Source organism: Somniosus microcephalus, chromosome 28 (assembly GCF_052327205.1).
Source record: "Somniosus microcephalus isolate GS21.2 chromosome 28, FLI_Smic_1.0, whole genome shotgun sequence".
In the NCBI taxonomy this organism is placed as follows: Eukaryota; Metazoa; Chordata; class Chondrichthyes; order Squaliformes; family Somniosidae; genus Somniosus; species Somniosus microcephalus.
This window is the reverse complement of record NC_141014.1, coordinates 4,935,148-4,949,801: the sequence shown is the minus strand read 5'-3', so window position 1 is coordinate 4,949,801 and position 14,654 is coordinate 4,935,148. Positions and strand designations below refer to the sequence as shown.

The 14,654-nt window shown below is 48.8% G+C and overlaps 1 protein-coding gene across 4 annotated transcripts in view; it reads right to left on the bottom strand.

The window, feature by feature from the left end:
- The window catches only part of micall1a (MICAL-like 1a), a 133,664-nt gene that overhangs the window by 43,691 nt on the left and 75,319 nt on the right, over positions 1–14,654 (bottom strand). For all 4 annotated transcript variants that reach the window (XM_085969421.1, XM_085969422.1, XM_085969423.1 and 1 more), the window contains one exon: positions 1,150–1,276. In XM_085969421.1, coding sequence (XP_085825547.1) covers positions 1,150–1,276 — 127 coding nt within the window. The remainder of the gene's footprint in view (positions 1–1,149; positions 1,277–14,654) is intronic.

The window sequence follows — 14,654 nt, the reverse complement described above, 5'->3', positions numbered from 1 at the left end:
CAGAAGATTAATGGGTGATGTAATTGAAGTGTTTAAGATGATTAAAAGGAGTTGACAGGGTAGATAATCCAGAACAAGGGGGCATAATCTTAAAATCATAGAAAGTTACAGCACGGAAGGAGGCCATTTCGGCCCATCGTGTCCGCGCCGGCCAACAAAGAGCTATCCAGCCTAATCCCACTCCCCAGCTCTTGGTCCGTAGCCCTGCAGGTTACAGCATCCCAAGTGCACATCCAAGTACTTTTTAAATGTGGTTAGGGTTCCTGCCTCTACCACCCTTTCAGGCAGTGAGTTCCAGACCCCCACAACCCTCTGGGTGAAGAAATTTCCCCTCAAATCCCCTCTAAACCTTCCACCAATTACTTTAAATCTGTGCCCCCTGGTTTTTGACCCTTCTGCTAAGGAAAATAGGTCCTTTCTATCCACTTTATCTATGCCCCTCAATTTTATACACCTCAATAAGGTCTCCCCTCAGCCTCCTCTGTTCCAAGGAAAACAGACCCAGCCTATCCAGTCTTTCCTCATAGCTAAGATTCTCTACTCCCAGCAACATCCTTGTAAATCTCCTCTGTACCCTCTCTAGTGCAATCACATCTTTCCTGTAATGTGGTGACCAGAACTGCACGCAGTACTCTAGCTGAGGCCTAACTAGTGTTTTATACAGTTGAAGCATAACCCCCCTGCTCTTGTATTCTATACCACGGCTAATAAAGGCAAGCATTCCGTATGCCTTCTTAACCACCTTATCTACCTGGCCTGCTACCTTCAGAGATCTGTGGACATGCACTCCAAGGTCCCTTTGTTCCTCTACATTACTCGGTGTCCTACCATTTAATGTGTATTCCCTTTCCTTGTTAGCCCTCCCCAAATGCATTACCAAAATTAGAGCTAGGGCCATTCAGGGTGATGTAGTCGTGGAAATCTGGATCTCTCCCCCCCAAAAAGCTGTTGCGGTTGGGGGGTCAGTTGAAAATTTCAAAATTGAGATGGTTAGATTTTTGTTATGCAAGGGTATTAAGGGTTACGGAACCAAGGCGGGTAAATTGAGTTAGGATAAAGATCAGCCATGATCTAATTGAATGGTGGAACAGGCTCAAGGGGCTGAATGGCCTCCTCCTGTTACTAAATCAGGGAGTCTGCTGAATTCACCATTTTCACAGCTGCGCAGTTTCTCCTCCAGTGCAACCCCACGATGCTCCAGTTCATCCAGATGCTGCTCCAGCTGTTCCAACTCGCCCTGGATATTCTCCTCTGGAATATACTGATCCGCGTGCACCTGAAAAATCACAAGAGTCAGAGCTTGACGACCTCGGGAGATTACAACGGTTTACGAAATTAACAAAACAGAACTAGAGAACGAGAGAAGTGTGAATCTCCCTCAAGGTCCAGATTCAAGGTAGAGCTTTGACAGCACAGGTTCATGCTACTCAATCGCTCATGTCTTAGATTAACCGGGGATTTTGGCCATCTTCTCAAATGGCTGCCAGGCACAGGTTCATGTAAAGCTGTTCCATTTTGAGGTGAAGGCAAAATTAACATTGCTCAAATTGTCCTGCTCAAATCACACATCCTACTGGCTGATCAAGTGAAAAGAAAGAAAGCAAGCCAGTGAGTGAGTGTGATAACAGGACACACACGGCAGTCAGTGAGTGAGTGTGATAACAGGACACACACAGGGCAGTCAGTGAGTGAGTGTGATAACAGGACACACAGACAGGGCAGTCAGTGAGTGAGTGTGATAACAGGACACACAGGGCAGTCAGTGAGTGAGTGTGATAACAGGACACACAGACAGGGCAGTCAGTGAGTGAGTGTGATAACAGGACACACAGACAGGGCAGTCAGTGAGTGAGTGTGATAACAGGACACACAGGGCAGTCAGTGAGTGAGTGTGATAACAGGACACACAGACAGGGCAGTCAGTGAGTGAGTGCGATAACAGGACACACAGGGCAGTCAGTGAGTGAGTGTGATAACAGGACACACAGGGCAGTCAGTGAGTGAGTGTGATAACAGGACACACAGGGCAGTCAGTGAGTGAGTGTGATAACAGGACACACAGGGCAGTCAGTGAGTGAGTGTGATAACAGGACACACAGGGCAGTCAGTGAGTGAGTGTGATAACAGGACACACAGGGCAGTCAGTGAGTGAGTGTGATAACAGGACACACAGGGCAGTCAGTGAGTGAGTGTGATAACAGGACACACAGGGCAGTCAGTGAGTGAGTGTGATAACAGGACACACAGGGCAGTGAGTGAGTGAGTGTGATAACAGGACACACACGGCAGTCAGTGAGTGAGTGTGATAACAGGACACACGGGGCAGTCAGTGAGTGAGTGCGATAACAGGACACACAGACAGGGCAGTCAGTGAGTGAGTGTGATAACAGGACACACACGGCAGTCAGTGAGTGAGTGTGATAACAGGACACACGGGGCAGTCAGTGAGTGAGTGTGATAACAGGACACACAGACAGGGCAGTCAGTGAGTGAGTGTGATAACAGGACACACAGGGCAGTCAGTGAGTGAGTGTGATAACAGGACACACAGGGCAGTGAGTGAGTGAGTGTGATAACAGGACACACACGGCAGTCAGTGAGTGAGTGTGATAACAGGACACACGGGGCAGTCAGTGAGTGAGTGCGATAACAGGACACACAGACAGGGCAGTCAGTGAGTGAGTGTGATAACAGGACACACAGGGCAGTCAGTGAGTGAGTGTGATAACAGGACACACAGGGCAGTCAGTGAGTGAGTGCGATAACAGGACACACAGGGCAGTCAGTGAGTGAGTGTGATAACAGGACACACAGGGCAGTGAGTGAGTGAGTGTGATAACAGGACACACAGGGCAGTGAGTGAGTGAGTGTGATAACAGGACACACAGGGCAATCAGTGAGTGAGTGTGATAACAGGACACACACACAGGGCAGTCAGTGAGTGAGTGTGATAACAGGAATCACACACAGGGCAGTCAGTGAGTGAGTGTGATAACAGGACCGTTAGGGGGATAGATAGAGTTCTTTGCAGCCGAGAGCGAGAGTCCCGAAGGCTGTGTTGCCTGCCCGGTGCCAGGGTTAAGGACATCTCCTCTGGACTGGAGAGAAACTTGGAGTGGGAGGGGGAGGATCCAGTTGTCGTGGTCCATGTTGGTACCAACGACATAGATAGGACAAGGAAGGAGGTTCTGCTGAGGGAGTTTGAGCAGCTAGGGGCCAAATTAAAAAGCAGAACCACAAGGGTAATAATCTCTGGATTATTACCTGAGCCACGAGCGAATTTGGCTAGGACAAATAAAATTAGAGAGTTAAATGCGTGGCTCAAAGACTGGTGTGGGAGAAATGGGTTTTGCTTCCTGGGACACTGGCACCAGTACTGGGGCAGGAGGGAGCTGTTCCGTTGGGACGGGCTTCACTTGGCCAGTGCTGGGACGAGAGTCCTGGCGGATCATATAACTAGGGCTGTAGAGAGGGCTTTAAACTAACTAGTGGGGGGGAGGTTCCTAGAGAGCAAATAATAAAAATGACAACAGAGAAGGTCATAGACTTAGGTAGCAGTGGGGAAATTAAAAACCAGAGTGTGTCAGGAAGGGGCAGAAGGTATGGAGTAAAAGGTAAAGTAATAAAAAGGGCAAAAGCAGGAACTAAGTGTCACAAAACATCTTTGAAAGTTCTCTATCTGAATGCACGTAGCATTCGTAACAAAATAGATGAGTTAATGGCACAAATAACTACATATGGGTATGATCTTTTGGCCATTACAGAAACATGGCTGCAGGGTGACAATGCCTGGGAATTAAACATACCAGGTTATTTAACGATCAGGAAGGACAGGCTGGAAGGAAGGGGAGGTGGGGTGGCTATGTTAATAAAGGAAGGAATCACTGTAATACAGGGAAATGATATTGGGTCAAAAGATCAGGATAATGAAACAGTTTGGGTGGAGGTAAGGAATAATAAGGGGAAAAAAACACTAGTGGGCGTAGTCTATAGGCCTCCGAACAGTGGCAACTCTGTTGGACGGAGTATCAATCAGGAAATAGTTGAGGCTTGTAATAAGGGAACATCTATAATTATGGGGGATTTTAACTATCATATTAATTGGACAAATCAAATTGGGCAGGGCAGCCTTGAGGATGAGTTCATTGAGTGTATTAGGGATGGGTTTCTTGAGCAGTATGTAACTGAACCGACCAGGGGGCAAGCAACCTTAGATCTGGTCCTGTGTAACGAGACGGGATTAATTAAAAATGTCCTAGTAAAGGATCCCCTTGGAATGAGTGACCATAACATGGTTGAATTCCATATTCAATTAGAGGGTGAGAAGGTTGGATCTCAAACAAGCGTGCTAAGCTTGAATAAAGGAGACTATGAAGGCATGAGAGCGGAATTGAGTCGAGTGGATTGGGAAAATAGATTAAAGGGTAAGACGATACATGATCAGTGGTGTACATTTAAGGAGTTATTTTACAACTTCCAAAAAATATATATTCCACTGAGAAGAAAAGGGTGTAAAAGAAAAGACAGCCATTCGTGGCTAAGTAAAGAAATTAAGGATAGTATTCGACTAAAAACAAGGGCATATAAGGTAGCCAAATCTAGTGGGAGGATAGAGGATTGGGAAAACTTTAAAAGACAGCAAAAAATAACAAAAAGATTGATTAAGAAAGGGAAGATAGATTATGAAAGTAAATTAGCAAAAAATATAAAAACAGATAGTAAGAGTTTTTATAGTTATATAAAAAGAAAAAGGGTGGCTAAGTAAATGTTGGACTGGGAAATTAATGGTGGGAAATATGGAGATGGCAAAAACACTGAATGAATATTTTATATCAGTCTTTACAGTAGAAGACACTAAGAATATCCCAACACTGGACAAACAGGGGGCTAAGGGGGGGGGAGGAGCTAAACACGATCAAAATCACTAAGGAAGTGGTACTCGGTAAAATAATGGGACTCAAGGCGGATAAATCACCTGGACCTGATGGCTTACATCCTAGGGTCTTGAGGGAAGTGGCGGTAGGGATTGTGGATGCATTGGTAATAATTTTCCAAAACTCCCTGGACTCGGCAAAGGTCCCGGCAGACTGGAAAACTGCTAATGTAACACCCTTATTTAAAAAGGGCAGTAGACAGAAGGCTGGAAACTATAGACCGGTTAGCCTAACATCTGTGGTAGGTAAAATTTTGGAGTCCATTATTAAGGAGACAGTAACAGGACATTTGGATAATCATAATTTAATAGGACAAAGTCAGCATGGTTTTATGAAGGGGAAGTCATGTTTGACAAATTTGCTGGAGTTCTTTGAGGAAGTAACGTATAGGGTGGATAAAGGGGAACCAGTGGACGTAGTGTATTTAGACTTCCAAAAGGCATTTGACAAGGTGCCACACAAAAGATTATTGCTTAAGATAAAAAATCACGGGATTGGGGGTAATATTCTGGCATGGATAGAGGATTGGCTATCTAACAGAAGGCAGAGAGTTGGGATAAATGGTTCATTCTCAGACTGGCAATCAGTAACTAGTGGTGTTCCGCAGGGGTCAGTGCTGGGTCCCCAACTCTTTACAATTTATATTAACGATTTGGAGGAGGGGACCGAGTGTAACATATCAAAGTTTGCAGATGATACTAAGATGGGAGGGAAAGTAGTGAGTGAGGAGGACATAAAAAACCTGCAAGGGGACATAGACAGGCTAAGTAAGTGGGCAGAGATTTGGCAGATGGAATACAATACTGGAAAGTGTGAGGTTATGCACTTTGGCAGGAAAAATCGTAGAGCAAGTTATTATCTTAATGGCAAGAAACTGGAAAGTATTGAAGTACAAAGGGATCTGGGGGTCCTGGTGCACGAAACTCAAAAGGTTAGTATGCAGGTGCAGCAAGTGATTAAGAAGGCCAATGGAATGTTGGCTTTCATTGCTAGGGGGATAGAATATAAAAATAGGGAGGTATTGCTTCAGTTGTACAAGGTATTGGTGAGACCGCACCTGGAATACTGCGTACAGTTTTGGTGTCCATACTTAAGAAAGGACATAATTGCTCTCGAGTCAGTACAAAGAAGGTTCACTCGGTTAATCCCGGGGATGAGGGGATGGACATATGAGGAGAGGTTGAGTAGATTGGGACTCTACTCATTGGAGTTCAGAAGAATGAGAGGCGATCTTATTGAAACATATAAGATTGTGAAGGGGTTGGATCGGGTGGATGCGGGGAAGATGTTCCCGATGATGGGTGAAACTAGAACTAGGGGGCATAGTCTTAGAATAAGGGGCTGCTCTTTCAAAACTGAGATGAGGAGGAACTACTTCACTCAGAGGGTGGTAGGTCCATGGAATATGCTGCCCCAAAAAGCTGTAGAAGCTACATCATTACATAAATTTAAAACAGAAATAGACAGTTTCCTAGAAGTAAAGGGAATTAAGGGTTACGGGGAGCGGGCAGGAATTTGGACATGAGTCTAGGTTCGGATCGGTCATGGCCCTGTGGGTAGCGGAGCGGGCCCAGGGGCCGGGTAGCCTGATCCTGCTCCTATTTCGTGTGTCTAATTCTGTTAGATTCAGGAGATGGTTCTGTGATAGTGGATTGGCGGTTAGGATCAGATCAGCCATGATCTTATTGAATGGCGGAGCAGGCTCGAGGGGCCGATTGGCCTACTCCTGCTCCTATTTCTTATATGTTCTTATGTTCTAACAGGACACACACAGGGCAGTGAATGAGTGTGATAACAGGACACACACACAGGGCAGTGAGTGAGTGTGATAACAGGGCACACACAGGGCAGTCAGTGAGTGAGTATGATAACAGGACACACACACAGGGCAGTCAGTGAGTGAGTGTGATAACAGGACACACACACAGGGCAATCAGTGAGTGAGTGTGATAACAGGACACACACAGGGCAGTGAGTGAGTGAGTGTGGTAACAGGGGACACACAGGGCAGTGAGTGAGTGAGTGTGATAACAGGACACACACACAGGGCAGTCAGTGAGTGAGTGTGATAACAGGACACGCACACAGGGCAGTCAGTGAGTGAGTGTGATAACAGGACACACACAGGGCAGTCAGTGAGTGAGTGTGATAACAGGACACACACACAGGGCAGTCAGTGAGTGAGTGTGATAACAGGACACACACACAGGGCAGTCAGTGAGTGAGTGTGATAACAGGACACACACACAGGGCAGTCAGTGAGTGAGTGTGATAACAGGACACACACACAGGGCAGTCAGTGAGTGAGTGTGATAACAGGACACACACACAGGGCAATCAGTGAGTGAGTGTGATAACAGGACACACACAGGGCAGTGAGTGAGTGAGTGTGATAACAGGGCACACACACAGGGCAGTCAGTGAGTGAGTGTGATAACAGGACACACACACGGGGCAGTCAGTGAGTGAGTGTGATAACAGGACACACACACAGGGCAGTGAGTGAGTGAGTGTGATAACAGGACACACACACACAGCAGTCAGTGAGTGAGTGTGATAACAGGACACACACACAGGGCAGTCAGTGAGTGAGTGTGATAACAGGACACACACAGGGCAGTCAGTGAGTGAGTGTGATAACAGGACACACACACAGGGCAGTCAGTGAGTGAGTGTGATAACAGGACACACACACGGGGCAGTCAGTGAGTGAGTGTGATAACAGGACACACACACAGGGCAGTGAGTGAGTGAGTGTGATAACAGGACACACACACAGGGCAGTGAGTGAGTGAGTGTGATAACAGGAAACACACAGGACAGTCAGTGAGTGAGTGTGATAACAGGAAACACACAGGACAGTCAGTGAGTGAGTGTGATAACAGGACACACACAGGGCAGTCAGTGAGTGAGTGTGATAACAGGACACACACACAGGGCAGTCAGTGAGTGAGTGTGATAACAGGACACACAGACAGGGCAGTCAGTGAGTGAGTGTGATAACAGGACACACACACAGGGCAGTCAGTGAGTGAGTGTGATAACAGGACACACACACAGGGCAGTCAGTGAGTGAGTGTGATAACAGGACACACACACAGGGCAGTGAGTGAGTGAGTGTGATAACAGGACACACACACAGGGCAGTGAGTGAGTGTGATAACAGGACACACACACAGGGCAGTCAGTGAGTGAGTGTGATAACAGGACACACACACAGGGCAGTCAGTGAGTGAGTGTGATAACAGGACACACACAGGGCAGTGAGTGAGTGTGATAACAGGACACAGACAGGGCAGTCAGTGAGTGAGTGTGATAACAGGACACACACACAGGGCAATCAGTGAGTGAGTGTGATAACAGGACACACACAGGGCAGTGAGTGAGTGAGTGTGATAACAGGACACACGGGGCAGTCAGTGAGTGAGTGTGATAACAGGACACACACACAGGGCAGTCAGTGAGTGAGTGTGATAACAGGGGACACACAGGGCAGTCAGTGAGTGAGTGTGATAACAGGACACACAGGGCAGTCAGTGAGTGAGTGTGATAACAGGACACACACACAGGGCAGTCAGTGAGTGAGTGTGATAACAGGACACACACACAGGGCAATCAGTGAGTGAGTGTGATAACAGGACACACACACAGGGCAGTCAGTGAGTGAGTGTTGTGTCTCAAGGGGTTTTATACCCTTACCTATATAACAATTAAGAAGGACTCCGGGGTGGAGAGTTTAGTTAACGGCCATTTTATTTACAATGTGCTTCTTCACTCAATGCACTACATTTCCCATAGTGCATTGCAAATCACCACTACGGTATCCAATGTGGGACAATTCTAATACACATTCAAAATACACAACATATTTCCTCCCCCTTAAAATAGAATGTCCACAAAACAGAATAACTGAAAATGACTATAACTTTGGAAGAGAGGGTAGACTGTCTCTACACTCCGCTAACCCTGGGGATTATTCTGCCCCATGCACACAGGTTAGCACTAACTGTAACTAAGGCGCTCTGGGGGCTGCCTTTCTCTTTGGGGGTAATGCCTGGTCTCAGGAGCAGGCTCTGGCTGGCTCTCCCGTGACCCTGTAGGCGTGGCTTCCTCCCTCGATGGCACAAGAGTGGATGGTGCCACCGTCTCAGGGTCGGACGACCAGTCCCTGCTGGAGCCCCCAGCAGGTCCTTGATCCTGTTTCTTGGGTTACCTGTGGCGACTGTCTTGGCAGTAACTGGTCTACATGCCGTCTCCATGTTCGGTCGTCTCCGGTGCGGACACGGTATGAAACGGGGCCCGTCTTTTGAATGACCGTAGCCAGGACCCACCACTCTGGGGTGGTGTAGTTACGCATGAGAACGTTGCCCCCCACCACAAAGTGTCGTTCTTTGGACCTCTGAGCTCGTCTGCTGACTTGATCCTGCTGATTGGCGTGCACCACTGCTTCTGTGGACGTTGGCCTCAGCAGGTCAAGGTGTGTCCGTAGCTGCCTTCCCATGAGTAGGTAAGCAGGAGATGCTCCAGTCGTAGCATGAGGCGTATTTCGGTATTTCAGCAAGAAAGCATTCAGGCGCTGCTTTAGAGGAGCATCACTTCTTGCCGCTTTCAATGCGCGTTTCAGCGTTCTGACAAATCTCTCCGCCAATCCATTCGTGGATGGATGATAAGGCGCGGAGAACGTGTGCTGGATTCCATTGCTCTTGAGGAACTCCTCCATCTCCTGGGATGTGAACTGTGTTCCATTGTCGGTTACGATCTGCTCCGGCAGGCCAAATCGCCCGAACATCTCTCTCAGAGTCTCGATGGTTTTCTCCGTAGTGGTAGTGGGCATTACTGCAATCTCCGGCCATTTGGAATGGGAGTCCACCGCGACCAGGAACATCGCTCCTTCCACTGGTCCCGCGAAGTCCAGATGGATCCGTTGCCATGGTGTCGCCAGCCATTCCCATGGATGCAGTGGCGCTGCTCTTGGCGTATCCCTGGTTGTCTCGCATGATGGGCATGATTTCGCTTCAACTTCAATTTCATGATCCAGACCGGGCCACCAGAAGTAGCTTCGTGCCAGCTCCTTCATCCGGACAATACCACAATGTCCTGAGTGCAGCTCGTTGAGGACATGTTTCCGCAGCTTTGGTGGTATGATCACTCGCATGCCCCAAAGGAGGCATCCTGACGTGACAGACAACTCCTTCCCTCTTGACAGGTAAGGTAGGAGCTCAGGTGGTGCGTCTGACACCCGTGATCCGTCTCCTCGCATCACCCGATCCAGCACCTTGGATAGCGTAGGGTCCACTCTGGTCTCTTTCTTGACCTGCCGGGCCGTGACAGGGGCATTGCTCACCATGTCAAAGTAGAAAATCTTCTGCTCACAGCCTTCAGAGGGCACAGGCAGCGGAAGTCTTGACAATCCGTCCGCATTGCCATGTGCTGCTGACCTCCGGTATTTGATGTTGTAATTGTGAGCGTTTAACATCAGCGCCCAGCGCTGCATCCTGCACGCTGCCAGGGAGGGTATTCCTGTGTGTGGACCAAAGATCGATGTCAGAGGATGATGATCCGTCAGCAAGGTGAAGTTCCTTCTGAACAAGTAGTGATGGAACTTTTTGATTCCAAAGATGACGCCCAAAGCCTCTTTTTCGATCTGCGGGTATTTCACCTCCGCCTTGCTCAGGGACCTTGACGCGAATGCAATCGGCTTCTCTTCGCCTGAGGGAAAGATGTGGGACACGACCGCGCCGACGCCATAAGGCGACGCGTCACAGGCCAGCTGAATCTGCAACGACGGGTCAAAGTGCGTCAACACTCTGGGGTCAGTCAAAGCTGCTTTGGCTTTCTTGAATGCAGCTTCGCACTCCTTCGTCCACGCCCAGGCCTTGCCCTGACACAGCAACTCATGTAATGGCTTCAACAGTGATGCCAGCTGTGGAATAAACTTTCCGTAATAGTTCAGGAGACCTAAGAATGACTGCAGCTGGCCGACATTTGTAGGTGCAGGAGCGTCGGCAATGGCTTTCACTTTCGACGGTGCTGTGTGTAGGCCGTCCGCGTCGATGACATGGCCTAGGTACTCCACTGATGGCTTGAAAAATTCGCATTTGTCCTTGCGAACGTGTAAGCCATATTCTTCAAGTCTTCCCAGTGTCTTCGTCAGGTTCTGCAGATGCTCGTTGTCGTCCTTTCCTGTGACAAGGATATCGTCGAGATAACATTGTACCCCTGGAATGCCGCTTAAGATCTGGTCCATAGCCCGCTGAAACAATGCTGGTGCTGACGTTATACCAGAGGGTAGGCGGCAGTACCTGTAGAGGCCCTTGTGGGTGGTGATGGTGAGGTACTTCTGTGAGTCCTCTTCTACATGCATCTGCAAGTAGGCTTGGCAAAGATCAATCTTGCTAAACTTCTGATCGCCTGCTAGACCCGCGAAAAGATCTTCAATGATGGGGAGGGGGTACTGTTCAGCTGAGAGCACAGGATTCACTGTTACTTTGAAATCTCCACATAAGCGAACCGCGCCGTCACTCTTCATCACTGGTACCACGGGCGTGGCCCACTCACTGTGCGAAACCGGCACCAGGACCCCTATCTTGACCAGACGCTCCAGGTCAACCTCCACCTTTGGTCTGAGGGCGTAGGGAACGTTCCTGGCCTTCAGGAATCGTGGCTGGCTGTCAGGCTTCACTTTGAGTTTGACCGTAATCCCCTTCATACTCCCCAATTCTCCGTCAAAGACAGCCGCATGCTTTGTCAACACTGCCGCTAGCCCCGCCTCTTCGAATGACACCGCATTCACTTTTTTCCAATCCAGATGAATTTTCTCCAACCATGGCCTGCCCATCAGGGATGGATAGTCACCCTTGACCACGTAAACTGGCAGCATCACGGTTTGTCCATTAAGCTCCACCTTGACCTCCGTCTTACCCAGCATTGGGACTGTTTCCCCAGTGTAGGTCTTTAAGATGAGCTTGGCCGGCGTCAGTGATAGGTGGTTCAGTTTTTCTTTGAATAGCTTCTCTGAAATCAAGGAGACAGCGGCCCCTGTATCCAGCTCCATTTTGACCGGTATGCCCTCTAGTAGTGGAGTGACTCCATAGCCTGATGAGCCTCCATTCACCGTTAACACGTGGAGATTCAGCTCCCCATCAGAGTCTGTGTCACTGTCTTCCTGTTCTTGTTTCACCATGTGTAGGTTTTGCTTTTTAGAACACCAGTTGGATGTGTTTCCTTGTTTGTTTTTGTGTGTCTCTGTGTAGGATTGTTTGCTTTGCCCTTTACACACACGTTCAATGTGTCCTTTCTTTTCACATTTCCGACAGGTCAGGTCTTTACACCAGCAGTCAGATGGCTGATGACCTGACCTTCCACATCTGTAACACTCTCTGGCGCCCCTTGCATGCTTATCCAGTGTAGCTGCTACCCTGTGCACTCTTGTTGCAGCCCCCAACAGCTGCACATCTTTAGCTGCTAACTCCATAGACACAGCGAGCTCCACTGCTGATTTAAGCATCAGTTTGTCAGTCGTGAGCAAGCGCTTCTGTGTTGCTTCACATCTTAATCCACACACAAACCTATCACGGACAGTGTCATTTAGAGTTTCACCAAACTCACAATGCTCAGTTAGCTTCTTTAGCACTGCAACATATTCGGCTATGGACTCACCCTCCCCTTGGTTTCGTTTGTGAAACCTGAACCTCTCGGCAATCAGCAGCGGCTTGGGTGCGAAATGTGTTTCCAAAACTTCCACAATCTGATCATGTGTCTTAGCGCCGGGCTTATCTGGGTGCATCAAACTCCGTAACAAGCCAAATGTTTTTGCTCCGATCACACTGAGGAACGTCGCCACTTTCACGTCATCTTTAATGCCATTTGCAGTCACGAAAAATCCGAAACGCTCTGTATAAGCACTCCATTGCTCTGCTGTTTCATCAAATGGTCCAAACGCTCCGGTTAGCATAGTCATTTTTGTTTTTTTCTTTACAGTCCTTTTCCTCCACTTTTTTTAAAATTTTTACAGTCCTTTTCCTCCACTTCGTTTCACTGTATCGTTACTCTCCCCCTTCTTATTTGTGTAACACACGAACCGCCACCTTTACGAGGCGATTGCATCAGCACTAAACTGCGGGCGCGCCATTAAGAAAAGACAGGCACTTCTTACTTTAAACATCGCCGATTCCAGTGCAAAGTGATGCGCAAGTCCGTCGTCCTCGTCGCCAGTTTTGTTGTGTCTCAAGGGGTTTTATACCCTTACCTATATAACAATTAAGAAGGACTCCGGGGTGGAGAGTTTAATTAACAGCCATTTCATTTACAATGTGCTTCTTCACTCAATGCACTACATTTCCCATCGTGCATTGCAAATCACCACTACGGTATCCCATGTGAGACAATTCTAATACACATTCAAAATACACAACAGTGAGTGTGATAACAGGACACACACACCGGGCAGTCAGTGAGTGTGATAACAAGACACACAGACAGGGCAGTCTGAGTGAGTGTGATAACAGGACACACAGACAGGGCAGTCTGAGTGAGTGTGATAACAGGACACACACACAGGGCAGTCAGTGAGTGAGTGTAATAACAGGACACACACACAGGGCAGTCAGTGAGTGTGATAACAGGACACACAGACAGGGCAGTCTGAGTGAGTGTGATAACAGGACACACAGACAGGGCAGTCTGAGTGAGTGTGATAACAGGACACACACAGGGCAGTCTGAGTGAGTGTGATAACAGGACACAGACACAGGGCAGTCTGGGTGAGTGTGATAACAGGACACACACACAGGGCAGTGAGTGAGTGAGTGTGATAACAGGACACACACAGGGCAGTCTGAGTGAGTGTGATAACAGGACACACAGACAGGGCAGTGAGTGAGTGAGTGTGATAACAGGACACACAGACAGGGCAGTGAGTGAGTGTGATAACAGGACACACAGACAGGGCAGTCAGTGAGTGAGTGTGATAACAGGACACACACACAGGGCAGTGAGTGAGTGGGTGTAGGAAACGCGATAGACAAATTGTGCACAGCAAGCTCCCACAAACAGCAATGTGATAATGACCAGATAATCTGTTTTTTAGTGATGTTGATTGAGGGATAAATATTGGCCCAGGACACCGGGGAGAACTCTCCTTCTCTTCTTCGAAATAGTGCCGCGGGATCTTTAACGTCCACCTGAGGTGTCTCATTTGACAGTGCAGTACTCCCTCAGCGCTCCCTCAGTATTCCCTCGGCGCTCCCTCACCCTCAGTACTCCCTCAGCGCTCCCTCACCCTCAGCGCTCCCTCACCCTCAGTACTCCCTCAGCGCTCCCTCACCCTCAGTGCTCCCTCAGCACTCCCTCACCCTCAGTACTCCCTCAACCTCAGCGCTCCCTCACCCTCAGCGCTCCCTCACCCTCAGTACTCCCTCAGTACTCCCTCACCCTCAGTGCTCCCTCAGCACTCCCTCACCCTCAGTACTCCCTCAACCTCAGCGCTCCCTCACCCTCAGCACTCCCTCACCCTCAGCACTCCCTCACCCTCAGCGCTCCCTCACCCTCAGTACTCCCTCACCCTCAGTGCTCCCTCAGCACTCCCTCACCCTCAGTACTCCCTCAACCTCAGCGCTCCCTCACCCTCAGCGCTCCCTCACCCTCAGTGCTCCCTCACCCTCAGTACTCCCTCAGCGCTCCCTCACCCTCAGCGCTCCCTCACCCTCAGCACTTCTTCAG